General features: G+C 42.3%; 1 protein-coding gene across 2 annotated transcripts in view; it reads right to left on the bottom strand.

Moving 5' to 3' along the window:
• LOC114560612 (synaptic vesicle glycoprotein 2B) overlaps window positions 1-20,509 on the bottom strand; it is a 157,421-nt gene that overhangs the window by 21,561 nt on the left and 115,351 nt on the right. For both annotated transcript variants that reach the window (XM_028586111.1, XM_028586112.1), the window contains 3 exons: window positions 8,122-8,302; window positions 4,349-4,500; window positions 2,506-2,639 (listed from right to left, as the gene is read on the bottom strand). In XM_028586111.1, the coding sequence (XP_028441912.1) occupies window positions 2,506-2,639; window positions 4,349-4,500; window positions 8,122-8,302 (467 nt within the window). The remainder of the gene's footprint in view (window positions 1-2,505; window positions 2,640-4,348; window positions 4,501-8,121; window positions 8,303-20,509) is intronic.

The raw sequence follows: 20,509 nt of genomic DNA, 5'->3' as shown, positions 1-20,509 counted from the left end.
AGTTTGTTTTTTTGTTTCCCTCTACAAGTCCTGTACTTATTGTACATGCACACATTTGATTCCACTCTCTTACCACTGTCAGTTAGAAGCAGAAAGCACTGAACCTAGGGTTTAGACAGTAGGTGGCAGCACCTTTTTTGTCATGGAACCACTCATTCTGTTGTTTAATAGTCTTCCAGGTAAAGTAATTGAACATAAAAGTGATACAGATGGTTTATTGTGGTAGTGGAAATGCATGACCGAAGGTGTGTTTACATTTATAACAACAGAACAAATAATAGTCCTGATGGCAAGACTAGGTTTGCTCATAAATAAATGGAAAACTATATGTGACAGAAAGAAAAAAGCTATGATGGGAGGTGATTTCCTGATTCATGGCTAGACCGAATACCTTGCAGAGGACAGCAACCTGAATGCAATGATACTATTAAAAATACAGTAGCTGTGTTCGAAACCGCTCCCTCATTCACTCACTTACTATTCCCTATACAGTGTTTATTAAATAGTGAACAATATAGGGAACGACCAAACGAGATTTTGGACACTCACTGAAATCACATCGTTGCGTGACTTGCGTCAGGAAATGCGCCCGTTGTTTGTGTGACGAAGGCAGCACGCCCAGCATAATATTAACAAACTGAAACAAAAATACTGTACTTCTACAGTAATACGTCCCTGAAACAAACCAAGCTCCCGGGAGGAAAGTCAAATGTTGTATATATGTTGCATGTTACATTTCCACAGTTTAGAAGCAAAAGCCCACTCCATTTTTCCTTTTTCAGTTTTCGTGGTGACTTCTGCTTCTTCTTCTCCTCCGGGAAAACATGACCGCGTTGCATTGTGGTATACAGGAGTAAAATGTAGGGTACATCATATGTACACTCAAATTAGCAGTGCATTGTGGGTATTTTATAGTGGACTATATAGTGAATGAAATTAACCGCGGAGAATTCGAAAACCTCTACAAAATGGGGAACACACTATATAGTGCACTATTCTTCCAGTGTTCCATTCCCCCGGTCTGCCAATGGTCCCCCAGTGGCTAGAAATGGCGATAGGTGTAAACCGAGCCCTGGGTATCCTGCTCTGCCTTTGAGAAAATGAGATGGGCCGATCTGGAATCTTGTTCCTTATGAGGTCATAAGAAGCAAGGTTATCTCCCCTTTCTCTGTTTTGCCTACAGACACAGAAATGGCACATCCTAAGGAAATCTCATTGTGGGACTGGCTCTAGTGGCTGTAATTCTGCACCAAGGCTGAATTTCGGGAAAGAGACTTCAGATACAGTATTAGGGGACCACTAAGGCCTATATATAAGCATCCAAAGAGCACCATGTCATGGGACCTTTAAATTAGTCTATTTTCAAATTAAAACTTTGTAATTTTAGTAACACCATCTTTGAATACTATAGTGCATATAGTCAGTGTTGGTCATCTTGCTTTAAAAAAGTAATTAGTTACAGTTACAAATTACTTCTCCCAAAAAGTAACTCAGTTACCACATTGTAAAAGTAATTAGTTACTCAGCAAAGTAACTGTGACGTTATTTTTCATGTTCTATAACGCATTCTATACCATCTTTAACGTCAAAGAAAGAAAAATCGAGCGTTGCTTGTTTTAACAGAGTGGCTGCGTCTCCTTCGCTGGAGCTCATACTAGCTGCATTTGGCCTTTGGGATGGGTTAGCAGCAGCAACAAGTGTTGTGTTAGCATGTGTTGATGTGCAGGGTTTCATAAGATTCAAGTTGCTTGAGGCAGACGTGGATAAAGTCTTTTTTCCTGGGCATAGCGTGCATGTTACATAAACATTCTTGCCTTTAATTTCAATGAGCGAGAAGTAGTGCCGGTACTTCCAGTCCAAGAAACGCTACCTTTGAATTTCCCTGGCTCGTCGCCATCGTCGCTCTCTTGTGTTTAGTGTTAGTCAGAGCGTGCAGTGAGACAGCGTGATCAGGGCATCCGCCCACCCAGCCAATCATCATCGCATATGCAACGGTGTCATCATCACCACCCCTGTTCTCTCCAGGCAGCCAAAGCCTGACACCTCGCGCTTCATTCAACCAAATTGTAGTAACGCGCCACTTTACATTCTCAGTAACGATAACGGCGTTGCAACAATGGGAAAAGTAATTAATTAGATTACTCCGTTACTGAAAAAATCACGCCGTTAGTAACGCCGTTATACTTAAACGCCGTTACTCCCAACACTGTTCATAGTGAATTATAATGCATTCCCCCCCTGAATACTGCCATCGCACTACTGCGGTATTAGCATGGTAATCATGTGAAATGGAACCTGTAACATCTGTAAATGTGTAATACATTGTTGATTTGTTCAACATCATGGAAGTCCTGTGTTATTTAGTTGGCATGGTTCAGGTTTAATGAAGACTCAAGAAACATTTGAACTGTGAACTGCTAGTCCTTCACTGCTTCTGATTGTTATAGTAGACGACCTGATTGAGTGCACCTCTTAATGTCCAGTATAGCATATCTGCAGTCTCACCTCCAAGAGGAAGCGGGGACTCTCAGGCATGAAGGTGAGTCCAACCAGAGAGGCAATAGCAGGAAGAGCCGCAACCAGGACAAACACCCGCCAGCTGTGGAACTGGAACTCCGTGCCCATGCTGAACCCCCAGCCTACACATAAATCATAAATACATATCATAAACATTTGTCAATATTCTTTTGATTCATTATCTTGACATGGACAATAATTTGAAGATAAAAAAAAAAATACAAGCCAATTAACAAAGGGTCCAATTAAACTCTGTTTCAAGAATTTGTACTGCATTGCTTTGATCAGTGGTCTGCAACTACAGTCCAATAAAGAGGAGAGAAAAAGGGCCTCCATACCCCACATATGTTTTAAGTGATTTTGGCTGATCTCTGCTGAAGTTAAAGATAGGCAGAGCAATGGAGAAAGATGTGTGAGGTCACCGGACCCAATGCACTGGTAACATTGATAAAGGTCTAAATTGCCAGAACATAGATGGATGGATGGATGGATCTGGGGCATATTGTATGTATTTCTACCTTAGGAAGAGGCCTAATCAGCCAAATCTAATTAAATCAGAAATACACATTTTCCCTGACTACACTGTAGAGATGTCCATAAAGAGAGCCAAATTCTCCGCTGTTAAAGCCCAGCGGAGAAACGCTGGATTGTCCAACAGGATGTTTTTTCCCTGACAATCTCAAGTCACTGAAAAGAACAGCCAAAAACTTGTCTTACTCCAGGAGAGATGTCCTCTTTCTAGAAATGGTCCCATGAAAAATAACCTGGTTGCATTGGATTTGAATGTTACCCGCCTGCTCAGAACAGTTCGATAGTGGGGACGTGGGGAGGGTGTATAGTGACACGGCACTCCTCCTCTTCTTTGTTTCGCTTCATAGCAATCGGATTCATCTACCAAACCTTGTAGGGCTGGCTCAGGTTTGCCTTGAACCAGCTCTTAGTTATGCTGTTATAGGTCTAGACTGACTTCCTTCTGTGTGCATTCATGTCCCAGTGATGCTTGTTACTAACTTAGCTCTGGGGAGCCTATTCTCCGGAGTCCTTATGTTTTCTCACCTTTCTTGGATTAGGGTGGCACCTAAATCATGGTTGCAGCTGCCGGCGTGGTCCTGCTCAACGCCCTTCTACGTCCTGCTATGCCCTGCTACGCCCCGTTACGCCCTAAACTGCTACAACTATTATTTCTAGTCATAGTTCCATTTTCTTTATTTTTACTATAATTACCACTGTTCATCATACCAACTGCTATAATTATTATGAATCATATTTCTCTATATCTGTATCAGTGTCTCTGTGTCCCAACCGGCAGCAGCAGAGATTTTCATTTGGTTATATTTTTTAAGTTTTTCATCACCACTCAAGATTTCTGCCTTAATGCTTGCTCTTGGGGGAATTTTTGGAATTGTTGGGTCTTTGTAAATTATAGAATGTGGTCTAGACGTACTCTATCTGTAAAGTGCCTTAAGATAACTGTTGTTACGATTTGATACTATAAATAAAATTGAATTGAACTTATTTTCTATAATATTTTGGTCAAACTATATGTGTATTCCTTCTAATCCCACCCCGTATCCAAGTGCGCCCCAGGTGCGCCAGCGCACTGGGCAAGACGTAGTGCCATCTGTGCCAAACACAATTATATCAAGAGTTAATATATCAGTTATAGAAATCTCCTTCAATTCCAGTCTGTACAAAAAGTGACTCCACATGGGATCCAACCCTAGGGTTGATAAAACTATATTGGATGTTGTAATGACCCACTTTCCTCACAAGCAGCAGTAAGGAATGCTGAATAGTGTTCTGTCTTAACTGACCTCTTTTAAGATCTTACCGTATCTGGGTATGATTCCCCAGGCAGTGAACGAAGCGTAGATCCCACCAATCATCCAAAACATACACAACCAGGACAGATGCTCTCCTCTCTTGTCCATTTGAAGAAATTCAGAGAAGTACGAGTACACGATCGGCACTGTGCCACCAATTCTTAGAGTAGAGAGGGACAATGAGAAAGTAATGAAAGGGGAAAAGAGAGTTGTAATTACAACTAGTACAATGAATTAAAAAAAACAACATTATACTTAATAGAGGAATAATTACTCAAACATGTAAGATAATAGATTTTAAGTGCACTAAAGCTGCTCCCTTTGAGATTAATTCATTGACCAATGAGCCAATATATATATATATATATATATATATATATATATATATATATATATATATATATATATATATATACAGTACAGGCACAAAGGTTTGGACACACCTTCTCATTCAATGCGTTTCCTTTTTATTTTCATAACTATTTACATTGTAGATTCTCACTGAAGGCATCAAAACTATGAATGAACACATATGGAATTATGTACTTAACAAAAAAGTGTGGAATAACTGAAAACATGTCTTATATTTTAGATTCTTCAAAGTAGCCACCCTTTGCTTTTTTATTAATAAGGGAAAAAATTCCACTAATTAACCCTGACAAAGCACACCTGTGAAGTGAAAACCATTTCAGGTGACTACCTCATGAAGCTCATTGAGAGAACACCAAGGGTTTGCAGAGTTACCAAAAAAAGCAAAGGGTGGCTACTTTGAGGAATCTAAAATATAAGACATGTTTTCAGTTATTTCACACTTTTTTGTTAAGTACATAATTCCATATGTGTTCATTCATAGTTTTGATGCCTTCAGTGTGAATCTACAATGTAAATAGTCATGAAACTAAAGAAACAGATTGAATGAGAAGGTGTGTCCAAACTTTTGGCCTGTACTGTATATACATATCCACTTACTTTCTTTCTTTGAAATTGTTGCCATGACAGAACAATTATTCCTAAATCAAACATTACAATAAGGAACACTTTGATGTTGTATCATACAGAAACTCGGAAAGCCTAGTTAAGATACTTTAGTTGTCACATTCTGGGCCTGATTTACTAACACTGGCGCAGTTTGCGCTGCGTCTGTTTATGCAAGTTCGGTAATAGCGCACGCTATGCTTCCACATTTAGCGTAGTATTTATCAACCCTAACACCCATCAGGCAATCAGCGTCTTTCTCCACCCACACTATACCGTAAATTGCGCTGTAGTGAAGTGGTACTTGTGCTATGATATGGCTGAGTTCAGACTGCGATATTCCCACTGCTGATGCTATGACTGTTTGAAATGATCCTGCTGCCAATATTTGTAATGTAGCGAGGAGTTTAACAACTGCTGGAATGGAATGTGAACGCTGAGTGGGAGATTCAATTTCATCTTTGATTTCTTCCAGTAACTCTAATATTGCATGGCTGCTTGATCTGTAATGCTAAATGATGTTGTGTTCACTGACTAAATGATGTTGTGTTCACTGAGAAAGTGTGATTCTTATGTTAAAAACATTTTCAGCCTCGCCTATGTCTTCGTCTTGCTCAAATTACTGTTGCCATTTCACCAGCGGCATAAAGGTCTACGAGGAAACTCGATTGCGGCTGGTTCAGACCTGCTTTTAAGAGGCGGAGAATTTCCCCCGCAGAATAGAGACACGCTCTTACTGATAGTCTTTGTAAATACCACGGAATATATAATTAGGTGCACTTTGCGCTTATCCTCCCACCTTTTTGGGTGGAACTCGCACTTTCCCCACGACCCTAATTCTCCGACGCGCATATTGAAAGCGCAACTTGTCTCTTCTCGCTCATGTGGCAGACAATCTGCGATTTTACCCAAGTGCGGCCTGTTTGTAAATAGCCCGCATCGGTTACGTCCGTCTTTCCGACCAATTAGCGCCTGGAAACAGGCGCCAGCGGCTTGATAAATCTAGCCCTCTGCCTCTCTGGCCCCCTCTTCAGCCACATTTCCACTTCCTCAAAACCATGTTTTGTACGAGATGCCCCCAAACCTTTTCACCAGACGTCCTCATTCACCTGCTGGACCTGGACAAAAAATTAACCCTATAATCTAACCAATCTAACCAACAAAGGCAACAAGTACTAGCCAATCAAAGGTAGAGTGGGTCATGATATTCCTTCGCCATCCTAGGAAACACAAATTTGCGACCTAGACCTGCCGGTCAGCTTGTCAACCAGTATTAAACCTGCCTGCCTACCTACCTGTGAAAACTTGCTTATGACAGGCCTGGAAAACACACTAAAAAGCATTCATATTATTACATGTTGGTGCAAATGTGTTATATGCAGCATAGTGTGTATGGATGACAAATTATATCTACTGATGAGGCGAGCATTGTTGTGGTGCAAACTTCTAGTGGTTGTGTATCACATTCATTATGCTGTGCTCTGTATGTGCCCTCATTTCTGAACCACTGTGGCTCCCTGTGGACTAAAGTTCTTCTGAGATGGAACACTCTGCTGTGTCACCACAATGAACCCCTTATATATGCATATGGTTTGTGTGGAGCTTGATTTCTTTTATGATCTCCATATTAAAAAGCTGTGTTAATGGCCGAAAAAGCTCTGGAAAGACCATTTGAATAAAAAGCAAAGCTGCAATAGGAAATCTTACACATTGACACTGTCTAAATGACAGCAAAAATATAACTTTAGGACATCCTTAAAGGTGAAAGCATACTGCACATACTAACACTATTCTGCAGGTTTAAACCAAAATGTTTTCCTGTAATAAAAGAGGAAAAATGATCTACAGTCCGAATAACGTCCTTTTTTTTTTTTTTTTTGGAAAGCTGGGAGTTTTCAGGACCTAAGCAATTACTGTAACGTTCTGCACTCTGGTTATGAAATGTTTTTAGACTCAAAATCTGACTATGTTAGGAGAAAAAATAATTAGTATAAATGTGTGATTCAACAGCAGAATTATTATTATAAATGAATATTTATGTAGTATATATATGTTTGGTTGCAATGGGGGGAATGTTTAGATTTATGACCTTGATATTTTTAAAAATCCTGGCTTCTGCCCTGCAATGTCTGGACAGAGAGCTACACTCTGACCTAAACTGTTGTTTAGGAGAGAGTGTATGAACCAGAAATACAGTGGGGTAGAAATACAGTGTCTCAAGTGGAGAAGGTGGTATACCCTTGCTCAGTACAGCTACAGTTTGAAAAAAATATGGTTGTAAAGATAATGATGTTAAACTCCTATAAAGTTTACATTTTAGAATGTTTACTCGACAGAAACATGACTGTAGAGACAGAGACGAATACAGGAGGTATTGAGTTTGTATTAACATTTAACAGGACAAACTGGAGCAGATCAGAAAAGAAGCAAGCTTCATACTAAAATATGACCAAATAAACTTTTGTAACAGAGTGAATTACAAATAAAGGCCTGACTCTAAAATATGATTACTTCAAATAATGCCCTGGTATCCTCTGCAGTTGAGGTTAATAAACAGCAAAAAACTTTACCAGCTGAAAAACTGTAATACCTATTCATTTGAAAGAGCAACGACAAATTGGGGAAACCTCAAAACTCGACTGAGCAATGGTGCAACTAAATCACTCACTCAATAAGTCAGGGAGAGACTTTCACGTTTATTAGTCTGGCAGTGCTTTTCTGCAGTTCAGCAAAAACAGTTGGAAGTGGAAACAATAAATCTATCACTGTGTGTGTGTGTGTGTGTGTGTGTGTTTGTAAGTGTTACCCAACGCCAGACAGCAGCCTGAAGAAGAGGAAGAAGCCATAGCCTTGGGCGAACGAAGACAGGAAGACAAAGACACAGTTTATTGCAAGTGCCACAACCAGACAGCGCCGACGGCCAACTTTGTCTGCCAGACCTCCCCACAAGAACGCTCCTACCATCATGCCCAGAAAGACAGTCAAACCTGCACAGAGGGAGATAAATAGAAATTCCCTGTGGGCTCAAAACAGTCACATCATGTAATAAAGAAATTATAAGATATTTATAAGAAACATTTATTTTGCTGTCGACAACCTTTGTACAGTCTGGTTAGTGCAAAACCTTATAAACACTTCGGGGGAAATTTATAAAGCTTTGTAATAATATACTAATACTAATATATACTATAAACAAGGTCAAGATTATCTATTGGCTTGACTGTTATGAAGGTAGCAAGTTCCTCTTCTGGTTTGATTGAACGCTACCAACCTATTGTGGATTTTCTAGCTTAGCTTGTGTTGCATCCTTGAACAGACAGGACTCTGTCTCCGGTTTGGCAACTTTATCCTCCATAGTGCTGTATTTCTTTGTTTTTGTTTTTTCTTACAATATGACAAAATGTAATTAATTGGACTTAGGCCCTAGTTAGGATAGCTGTGCTGAAATGCTGTACTGTTTCTTTTCAAGGTCAGGAGAAAGAGTATTGATCACACTTGCTGTCTGCTGACTTACACACAGACACACAAAAACACTGCTCTGGACCAAACCAAGGTAACATAGGAAAATGGAGGAGGTGTGAGAAAAAAGTTGATATTTATTGTCTGTAAAAGCCTGCTGCTGAGTCCGGTGGTCAGGTTAGGAGAAGGTTTTGGAAGGACTACTGATGATAATTAGAAAGAAGGACTACCCAGTGGCAGATGTAAATTCTGTTTTTAAAAATTGTTTAGTGTAGCAACTAATGTCTGATATGTTGTAGTTTCTTGTGGTAACCAGTAGAGGTTAATAAACGTCCCCTCTTTAAAGCTACATATGGTAAGTTTTATATAAAAAAGTAACTTTTTTGCTGTCACTATATCCTGACAGTACATGTATCAGATAATCTATGGAAAAATCATGTCCTCTGCCTCCTCCTGGCATAATGAAAACAACAAATAAGAGCATTATCTTTAACATGATTTTCCGTATTAGAAAAATACAAACACACACACACACACACACACACACAAAAAAAAGGTTTTAATGTATAATAATTGGAAATGTTAAAGACAGACACACACACAAACACACACCTGGCTATTCATTATGTTGCCAGCTGAATTGAGTTGTGGAATATCTACTTCTACAAAAGATCAGTGTGACAGCAATGCTGCAGTACTCAGCTCTCTGCAACTCCCAGTTTTTCTTCTTTCTGCTTTTTCTTTCCTCTCCTCTTTTCTCCTCTCTCAGTTTTTCTTCTCTTTTTTCATCCACCCCAGCTCCACCCTCTAGTTCAAAAAAAGCATCATTCATCCCCAGATCAACCATTGGACGGTCTGGACCGTAGCCTCATGCCAGAGAGGAGGGTTTCAAAGAGTTTGTGTCTGGGGTGGGAGGGATCGGTTATAATCTTTCCTGCCCGCCTCAGCGTCCTGGAGGCGTACAGTTTCTGGAGAGACTACAGATTGCAGCCAATCACCTTCTCTGCAGAGCGGATGATACGCTGTGCTTAGCAGTGGCTGCAGCGTACCACATGGTGATGGAGCAGGTGAGGATGGACTCGATGATGGCAGTTTAGAAGTGCCCCATCATATTGACAACATGACGGATATAGCACACTGCACACCTTTTAGATGTATAGCACACGCACCATTCAACTTTAACATATAAATACACATGTTCACACTCTGTTACACACTGCACATAACAGAACCTTCCATTTACCACAAACCCACTTATTCTCCAACAGGCCTCCTCACTTAACATTAGCTAATTAGACTGCAGGAGTAATTTGAGCATTTACTGAGTGCTCTGAGAAGCTTTGGGAAATCACTGACTCTACCTTGGCTGCGTATGTGTGTGTGTGTGTGTGTGTGTGTGTGTGTGTGTGTGTGTTTGTCAGAAAGAAGCAGGTCATGTGTTTATTTAATCAATCTCACTATACAGAAAATATTAATCAAAAACTTCCGATGTACACATTATTGGATCATTTCATATTGTTTGTAATCATTTTTGATTAGGATCAAGGAATATAATCATAATAAAGCTTATTACTCAAAAACATGTCACTGATACTGCACAAATTAAGGCTTCACAGCTTGATGTGATGCAACCTCATATTTTATTTAACAACGGAAAAATAGCAAAGGTATTTTTAATTACAGGACTAATACTATTATTTGTTATTGTGTTAGTTTGCTACTATTCAATTCAATAAACTTTATTTAGCTATTAGGAACTTTGTGGAGAACATCAGCGTGTGTACAGTTAACATACCCAGCATACTCGACTTGGCTCTCCTGAATGTGAGTAACCTGTAACTCTGGAGGGTAGAAGTCTGTATTGGCTGTGCAGTGTGTAAGCTGTGTCTGAGGCTATTTGTGTTTATTGATATGATTTAGTTTAGTGGGTTGGGATAGATGTTGGAAAGTGACCCATACCACGCTGATATATTGAAGTTTATAACTGATTCAATGAAACATCTGTAAAAAGCTGTCAGGACTGATGGTGAACCTGAAGTCTGCAGAGTTTCCTCAGGAATAAGAGGTGCAGCTGTTACTAAGAAAAGATAGTTTTAGGGACCGTTTGGTATTTATGGAATGGACCACTGGAGGAAAATAGGGGAGGGTCATGTCTTTTTATTCTTTGTTGATGGGAGGGTCATCTAGTCTAGGGGGGAGGGTCACCCAACTTTTGTATTCATGAAAACAGCAAAATTTCAAAGTGGCTTGTTTGGTGCATATTTATCCATGTAGCTCCATGTAACTCTCTCAGTCTCGGCTCCTGTCGCTAGCAGATGGGTCCCTTCTTGTTTAGTCAGCCAGACAATTTGAGCTGTAGCTTTAGAGACCATGGGCACATTTAAACACAAAACTGCTTAGCTAGCTCCATCGTGTTGTAACTAAGACATCTGCTGAAAAAATTATTTTATTCATTAGCATGACTGCCATACTGTTTAGTTCAAAAACATCCAAAAAACTGTACGAAAACATAGTGGACCAGACGCAAGCTTTTATTCTGAAAAGTCGAAGTCCAGCACCAGCCGGGAGTGCATGAGACAAATTGATGCTTGTCTGAGAAATGGAGTTTTGGATAATGTTCAGTTTCGGCAGCTTTACCTATGCTAAAATATACAATAACCTGAGCCTAGTGACGAGTCCATAGCAACCAGTGTTGAATTTCATATTACCCATTGTGCTTTGTTGAATGGTCTCAATGGTTATTGTTTTATTTCATGTGAATACTAGTTTACTAGAGGAGTAACTTAGTATTTAAAGTAATGCAGGAAGTGTGCATTTAGTTTCCATGCTTGTGTTTCCACAATGTTAGTGAGTAAATCTACTGAAATGGCCACCATAACAGAGGACTGTGATGCGTCAGATGAGAATGCAAAGGTTAAGTCACATATTTCATGGCTGTAAAAAAACAATGGGCTTCTGTATAGCTTTGCCAAGTGCAAACCAGTACAGAAGGCATCAATACATTGTTGGGGAGTGTCATCCCTTTTTTTCATATCATTTTGGAGGGTCATCCAGAATTTATTTCTGGGGAAGGGAGGGTCAGGTCTGATTTGACTAAAGATCCCAAAACTCCTCTGGTGGCCCCTGAAATAAATAACGAACAGTCCCTTACTGTTTGAGGTGACTCAACCCTTAGAAGGACGATAGAAGGACCTTTGCAGTCAACAACTAACTTCTTTGTTATGGAGGTATTCAGACTGTTACTATCCCTGTGAGTTGGTGGGGTCCATGATCACAATGTCGTCAGAGTATTTTATGTATGCTATACCTGGGTTAGTGCTCTTGCAGTCGTTTATGTATAGTGTGTACAGAACCAGTGAGATTACAGAGCATGCATACTGACCTCCTGAAGGTGGGAAAGAAAAAAAAGCCATTTATGACCAGATGTTATTGCCACAGGCCGGTAGTCATTGTCACAGGTGGAATTGCTCTTTTTGGTTACTTGACAGATGGTTGAGGATTTCCAGAGTGAAATGTTCTGACATGGAGCTGTTGAAGAGATGACAAAAGACACCAGCCAGCCGGCTGCAGCAGGCCCTCAGTAACCTGCCCCAGCTCGGTTTCATCCTCCTCAGCATGAGTTCAACCTCCCCCCTGTCACAGCTCCAGGTTTACTTGGGTAGGTAACATTGGAGTGAGCTCAGCTATTAGCTCGTCCCTCTCCTGTGAGTAGTTAGACTGGTCAAAACTAATTAAGGCTCTCTGCCATGTCACATGGCGTGTCTCAATTCGGATACTTCCGTGAGTACACTTACATGTACTACACTGTGTACACTATGTCCTCACTGTTCTCAACAGGGAAGTGTTCTGTTAAATGGTCAATAGCAGCAAAACAGAGCATTACCGCCACCTATTGTCACCCGACAAAATATATACCAGCTTGTTTTCTCACAAACTGACTTTCCATCTTACTGTCAAACTGGATAAATGAAAATAACAAATATAATAGTATTGGGTAGTTTAAAAATAACTGTTGTGTGCATGTGATAAATCTTATGTGATTTTGTATTTGTCATACTTTTATTAGCTAAATGGCCCTACAGTTTAATGTAATACAAGGATAACCAGGGGTCTCATTTATAAATGTAGCGTACGCACAAACCGGGGCTGAAAATGTGCATATGCCACTTCCCATGCAAAGGTTGTGATTTATAAAAAACAAACTTGACGGGAGAATGTGCGGCCTCCACGCTCCAAACTCTGACCCATGCGTACACACATTTTGGAGACAATGGGATTTGGCGACGCAGATGGTGAGGTGGTGATCTGATGTCAGACTGCAGAAAGTACCTGTGGGAATAACGATTACTCTTAATATTTTCAAGTACTGATTTTAATATTTAATCGGCACTGTCTCACCATCACATTGTCCGCTACAGAGCGCATGAGGAGGAGATGGCCAGACATGGAACACACGATAGCATCAAATACTCTACCATTAGATAACGGCAGAACACAGTGTAATTAACTAAATATTATCAAATGTCAAAGTCTGGAAATACAACTGTTTAGCTCTCGTGCAATCGTTACACTAAATGTCCTCGTTATCTGTCTAAACTTTAATACTGCTCGTGACAAAACCTGCACGAAGAAAAGTGTATTTGCCTATTAGACTTTTGTCTTCAAATTGTATCTCGGGGTGGGGGATACCACTAGTTGATGCTGTGATGTAGGCAAGGTGTTAACAATCACAAATTGCAGGAGGACTACGCCAGTGGAAGAATCAGGAGACAGAGACTTCAGGGACCATGATGATGACTGGCTAATATGCAGATTTAGATTTCCTTAAGCTGTGCTTTTGGATCTATGTACTGAATGGGTCCAGTAGAGAGGGCAACGCGCCGGAACTGTGCCATCCCAGACAGCGAAGTGTTTTATATAAATATTATATATAACCTTCAACTTCTACTATCATTATATGTATATATATATATATATACATACATATATATAAAATATAGTTCTGTTAAATCCTATCCAATAGGTCTGGTATATCACAGCCATCCCTGAGTGCCGTAATGCCTGCCGTTTTGGAAGATATTATTATTAAAGGTAGCCAGATCAGGTTTAGATCAGGTTTCCCTACACTGTGCGAGAACAGGCCGGAATTATAATTCAATTTGCAGTAATTTCCGAGTGTATGAGAAGTTTTTTGCTTTTTCCCCCGTCACTCGTCATGATTTGGCGTAACTAAAGAACATTGCTCGATTGTGTTTTAAGCCCCCATCGTCGACTTCAAGGCAACGATGCGACCGTCGACTTCAAGGTGCCTAACCCTTGCCTTACCCTAGTGCCTTCCATGCAGCGCTGCCTGGAAGACGACGTTGGGGGCATAAAACACCAAACACCGCCATTAACATACTGATGTTCAGCATTCATGAGGTGCTTTGCATTGACTATTTATGGTTAAAAATGGGCGTGTACAGTGCGGGATAAGAGGCAGATTCACGTACGCACACTTGTGGGTAATCTGTGATTTATAAAGGGAACATTGCTTACAGGTGTGCGTACGCATGGTTTTATAAATCGCAATGTTTTTTGACGTACACCATTTTTGGCTTTTGGGCATACATCCACTTTTAGTAAGGATCCTACACACAGTTTTATAAATGAGACCCCAGAGCTTTTCACATTTTGACTTTTGTAGGCCAGAGTAGCTGGAGAGATTTGTCCAAGCGAAGTAGATTCAGAGAAGCGCACAGGAGAAGGCAGTAAACTGGAGAGACCAGGAGCGTTAGAGCAGGAGAAGGCCAAGGAAGGAAATGAAGAAATAAGTGAAGGAGAAGAGGAAAAAGAAGAATTGAATGTGAGCGATGAAGAGGGGGCTGCAGATTCAGAGAGAGGGACAGAGGCAGGGAGTGACCACCAGGAGGAGGCAGATGAAAATGACAGGGAGGAAGAGGGCAGGTCTGCAATTCCCCCTGGACCATATGGTATGTTTTTATTCTCCTTGCATATAAATTGCAGTACAGTAGCATAACATGTCATGTCACTCAGTAAAATAACATGTTTTCAGTTATTGGCTATTTTCTGTTGTATATGTTATAGTGTTAGATATGTAAAGATTTCCAATTTGTCTTATTTTATCAGTAAGTATGATCAAACAAGAGCTAGTTAAAAAAAAATCAGATAATTATATTTGCCACTCAAACCTTTTTTTTTTTATTATAAAAATGCAAAGGTGATGTAGAAGTGCAGTCTGATTTAAAGACATTCCCAAAAACACAACATGAAGCAGCAAAAATATGCTTCCACAGGGAGTGTTACAATTCTAGGCCATTGCATGTGAGTACAAAAGATTGGCCAAGAAAAATACATCTGTCTTGGGATTGAAGGGAGTTGAAAATAAAAAACATGTATCGAAAATCTCAAAATCAAACATTTTAGATCTATTGAATATACATGATTCCTTACTGAAAAACCTGGTCCCAGAAATGCAAAATACACAAGCAAAAGCACTCAAAATGAGATTTTGGAGTGTTTAGCAGAAATGGTCAGAGAGGACATTATCAAAGAGGTTGAAGAAAGTGAGCACTTTTCTATTTTAGTCGAATAGACTAAAAACGTTCCAAAAAAAGAGCAGCTGTCTCTGCTCGTAAGATATTATTATAATGGTGTGGTTCAGGAGAGCGTCCTTGAGTACCAGAAAGCAGTGCACGTGGATGCAGCAAGTTTAACAGAAAAAATCATTTAATGTCTGGAGAAGCATGGGCTGGAATACAAAAAGCATCTGGTGGGCCACAGCTATGATGGGGCTGCAGTGATCAGTGGCAGTTGCTCTGGGGTTCAAACAAGGGTTCAGGAAGTTGCCAAATATGCATTTTGTTTACTGAAGTGCACAATGTTTGAATCTTGACATTGTTGAAAATGTAAAAAAGAAGCTGCATGTTTTTTGTCACTTTGCTGGAAAGACTTCATGTCATGCTCGTATGTTCATATAATGAAATGGATGGATGTTCAGAAAGACATGTTTAGTGGGGCACCACAGGAACTACCAAGACTTAATGACACTAGATGGGCACGTCGCTATGCTGCATGTAGAAACCTTTTGGACAGGCTGACTGCAGTAAGAAGATGGCTGGATGACATTCCTTCCCAGATGTTGTTTGTTCAAGCAGCAAAATACGACCTATATTTATGTTTATAGTGGCGGTGCCCTCTAGTGGCCATAGTAATTATGACGGGAACAAAGAGCAGGGTTCGAGTTTCGGTTGAAACTAATGGCGTTTTTCTGTTACATGGTACCTGCTCAACTTGCCTCGACTCTACTTGCCTTTTTTGTTTTTCCGTTATGAAAAAAAGTACTTGGTATTAGGTATAAATACATTTTTTTTTTATTATTTATTCAGCCCATGGGCCCACCACCTGTGGGAGGAACCGTTGGGGTCGGGTGCGATGCCACATGGGTGGCAGTGAAGGTCAGGGGCCTCGACGGACCAGACCCGGGCGGCAGACGCTGGCTCTGGGGACGTGGAATGTCACCTCTCTGTGGGGGAAGGAGCCGGAACTGGTGCGGGAGGTGGAGCGCTACCGGTTAGATCTGGTGGGGCTTACCTCTACGCACAATCTTGGTTCTGGAACCATACTCCTGGATAGGGGTTGGACTCTTTTCTTCTCCGGAGTTGCCCAGGGTGTGAGGCGCCGGGCGGGTGTGGGGATACTCACAAGCCCCCTGCTGAGCGCCGCTGTGTTGGAGTTTACCCCGGTGGACGAGAGGGTCGCCTCCCTACGCCTGCGGGTTGTGGGGGGGAAAACTCTGACTGTTGTTTGTGCATATGCACCAAACAGGAGTTCGGAGTATTCGGCCTTCTTGGAGACCTTGACTGGAGTCCTGCATGGGGCTCCAGTGGGGGGACTCCATTGTTCTGCTGGGGGACTTCAACGCACACGTGGGCAATGATGGAGACACCTGGAGAGGCGTGATTGGGAGGAACGGCCTCCCTGATCTAAACCAGAGTGGTTGTTTGTTGTTGGACTTCTGTGCTAGTCATGGATTGTCTATAACGAACACCATGTTCGAACATAGGGATGCTCATAAGTGTACCTGGTACCAGAGCACCCTAGGCCGAAGGTCAATGATCGATTTCATAATCGTTTCATCTGATCTGAGGCCGTATGTTTTGGACACTCGGGTGAAGAGAGGGGCAGAGCTGTCAACCGATCACCATCTGGTGGTGAGTTGGGTCAAAGGGTGGGGGAAGACTCTGGACAGACCTGGTAACCCCAAACGTTTAGTGCGGGTAAATTGGGAACGTTTGGAGGAGGCCCTCTCCAACAGACTTTCAACTCACACCTCCGGGCGGAGCTTTTCGTGCATCCCTGTGGAGGCTGGGGGCATTGAACCCGAGTGGACAATGTTCAAAGTTTCCATTGCTGAAGCTGCGGCGAGGAGCTGTGGTCTTAGGGTCTTAGGTGCCTCAAGGGGCGGTAACCCACGAACACCGTGGTGGACACCGGTGGTCAGGGAAGCCGTCCGACTGAAGAAGGAGTCTTTCCGGGATATGTTATCCCGGAGGACTCGGAGGCAGTTGCAGGGTACCCGAAGGGCCCGAAGGGCTGCAGCCTCTGCCGTGAAAGAAGCAAAGCAGCGGGTGTGGGAGAAGTTTGGAGAAGACATGGAGAAGGAATTTCGGTCGGCACCAAAGTGCTTCTGGAAAACTGTTCGCCACCTCAGGAGGGGGAAGGGGAACCATCCAAGCTGTGTACAGTAAGGATGGGACACTGTTGACCTCAACTGAGGAGGTAATAGGGCGGTGGAAGGAGCACTTTGAGGAACTCCTGAATCCGACTAATACGCCCTCTATGTTAGAGGCAGAGCTGGAGGATAATGGGGGATTGTTGTCGATTTCCCAGGCGGAAGTCACTGATGTAGTCAAACAACTACACAGTGGCAAAGCCCCGGGGATTGATGAGATCCGTCCAGAAATGCTCAAGGCTCTGGGTGTGGAGGGGCTGTCCTGGTTGACACGCCTCTTCAACATTGCGTGGAAGTCTGGGACGGTGCCAAAGGAGTGGCAGACTGGGGTGGTGGTTCCCCTTTTTAAAAAGGGGGACCAGAGGGTGTGTGCCAATTATAGGGGTATCACACTTCTCAGCCTCCCTGGTAAAGTCTACTCCAAGGTGCTGGAAAGGAGGGTTCGCCGATAGTCGAACCTCGGGTTGAGGAGGAACAATGCGGATTCCGTCCTGGTCGTGGAACAACGGACCAGCTCTTCACTCGCAAGGATCCTGGAGGGAGCCTGGGAGTATGCCCAACCGGTCTACATGTGTTTTGTGGATTTGGAGAAGGCGTATGACCGGGTCCCCGGGAGATACTGTGGGAGGTGCTGCGGGAGTATGGGGTGAGGGGGTTCTACCAGGGCCATCCAATCTCTGTATGACCAAAGTGAGAGCTGTGTCCGGGTTCTCGGTAGTAAGTCGGACTCGTTTCAGGTGAGGGTTGGCCTCCGCCAGGGCTGCGCTTTGTCACCAATCATGTTTGTAATATTTATGGACAGGATATCGAGGCGTAGTCGGGGTGGGGAGGGGTTGCAGTTTGGTGGGCTGGGGATCTCATCGCTGCTCTTTGCAGATGATATGGTCCTCATGGCATCATCGGCCTGCGACCTTCAGCACTCACTGGATCGGTTCGCAACCGAGTGTGAAGCAGTTGGGATGAGGATCAGCACCTCTAAATCTGAGGCCATGGTTCTCAGCAGGAAACCGATGGAATGCATTCTCCAGGTAGGGAATGAGTCCTTACCCCAAGTGAAGGAGTTCAAGTACCTTGGGGTTTTGTTCGCGAGTGAGGGGACAATGGAGCGGGAGATTGGTCGGAGAATCGGCGCAGCGGGTGCGGTATTGCATTCAATCTATTGCACCGTTGTGACGAAAAGAGAGCTTAGCCAGAAGGCAAAGCTCTCGATCTACCGGTCAGTTTTCGTTCCTACCCTCACCTATGGTCATGAAGGCTGGGTCATGACCGAAAGAACGAGATCCAGGGTACAAGCGGCTGAAATGGGTTTCCTCAGGAGGGTGGCTGGCGTCTCCCTTAGAGATAGGGTGAGAAGCTCAGTCATCCGTGAGGAGCTCGAGGAGAGCCGCTGCCCTTTGCGCCGAAAGGAGCCAGTTGAGGTGGTTCGGGCATCTGGTAAGGATGCCCCCTGGGCGCCTCCCTAGGGAGGTGTTCCAGGCACGTCCAGCTGGGAGGAGGCCTCAGGGAAGACCCAGGACTAGGTGGAGGGATTATATCTCCAACCTGGCCTGGGAACGCCTCGGGATCCCCCAGTCGGAGCTGGTTAATGTTGCTCGGGAAAGGGAAGTTTGGGGTCCCCTGCTGGAGCTGCTCCCCCCGCGACCCGACACCGGATAAGCGGACGAAGATGGATAGATGGATGGACATTTTATTTTCTTATTTATTTTCTGCTTAGAAAAATTCTGGCCCTTGGAAAAATGTAATTGAACAAAAACGGAAGTCTGTTAAAAGGCAAAATGTTGAATAATTGCTTCATCAAGAATGCAAGACCCTTAGAAAAGACCTTAGAAATATAGCAAATTAAATACATTGGCAACCAAACAACCTAGCCTTACGCATTAGATACAATATAATTTTAAATTAAAAAAAACTATACCCACATGAAACTTGAAGATCTTGAGAACACCATTAATCAAAATCAATTCTGGGAAATTTGGAAAAGTTCAACACAAAACAACATACATTACCTATCGAAAATGGTGAGATCTGGAAAGCACAATTCGAAAATTTTTACAAAGAGGTACCAGTTAATCAAATCAATTCAGATGAATAAGGCACAATTAAAAACAACCAAAACCCCCTAGATTGTCCAATTACTTGGGAAGAGTTGACCACACAGACAAAATCTCTCCAGCCGAGGAAAGCCTGTGGTCCACACCGAATTAAAAAGTAAATGCTCAAATGCAGTGTTGAAGTTGTTTAATACTGTACTGTCAGGGTATTTTCCTGACTTCTGGTGCAAAGGGCTAATTTCCCCCATTCATAAATCAGACCCTAATAACTACCGTGGCATCTGTGTCAGCAGCTGTCTAGGTGAATTATTCTGTTGTATTCTAAATAAAAGAATGCTAGATTTTGTGGCTGGTTAGGTCAGTTGGTAGAGCAGGACACATGTGCAGAGGTTTATTCCTCGAGGCAGAAGGTCCAGGGTTCGAATCCGACCTGTGATGGTTTTCCTGCATGTCTTCCCTCCTCTCTCTCACATCTCAGCTTTCCTATCCAATAAAGGCAGAAATGCCTCCCCTCCCAAAAAAACACTCCACACTCCATCTTGAGTAAAAGTCAAATCGGTTTCTTCCCAAAACACCACGCCACTGATTATGTATACCTTCACACTTTAATTAACAAACAAAATATTCTCTTGTTTTATTGATTTAAAAAAAAAGCTTTTGACTCTATTTGGCATGAGGGACTCTTTTACAGACTTATAAACTGTGGTATAGGGAGTAAAAATGTATTATCTGGTTAATCTCCATATTTGGAAAATAGTTAGAGGCAAACAAACTGAATTCTTCACCAGAAAAGAGGTGTTCAGCAGGGTTGCAATTTAAGTCCAACTTTATTTAATGTGTATATTAATGAGCTTGCTGTTGAGTTAGATCAATGTGCTGCTCCTGGCCTCTCCCTCCTAGATAGAGAGGTGAAGTGTCTGTTTTATGCTGATGACCTTGTTCTACTGTCT

This window comes from Perca flavescens, chromosome 8 (assembly GCF_004354835.1).
Source record: "Perca flavescens isolate YP-PL-M2 chromosome 8, PFLA_1.0, whole genome shotgun sequence".
In the NCBI taxonomy this organism is placed as follows: Eukaryota; Metazoa; Chordata; class Actinopteri; order Perciformes; family Percidae; genus Perca; species Perca flavescens.
This window is presented reverse-complemented; position numbering and strand designations above follow the sequence as displayed.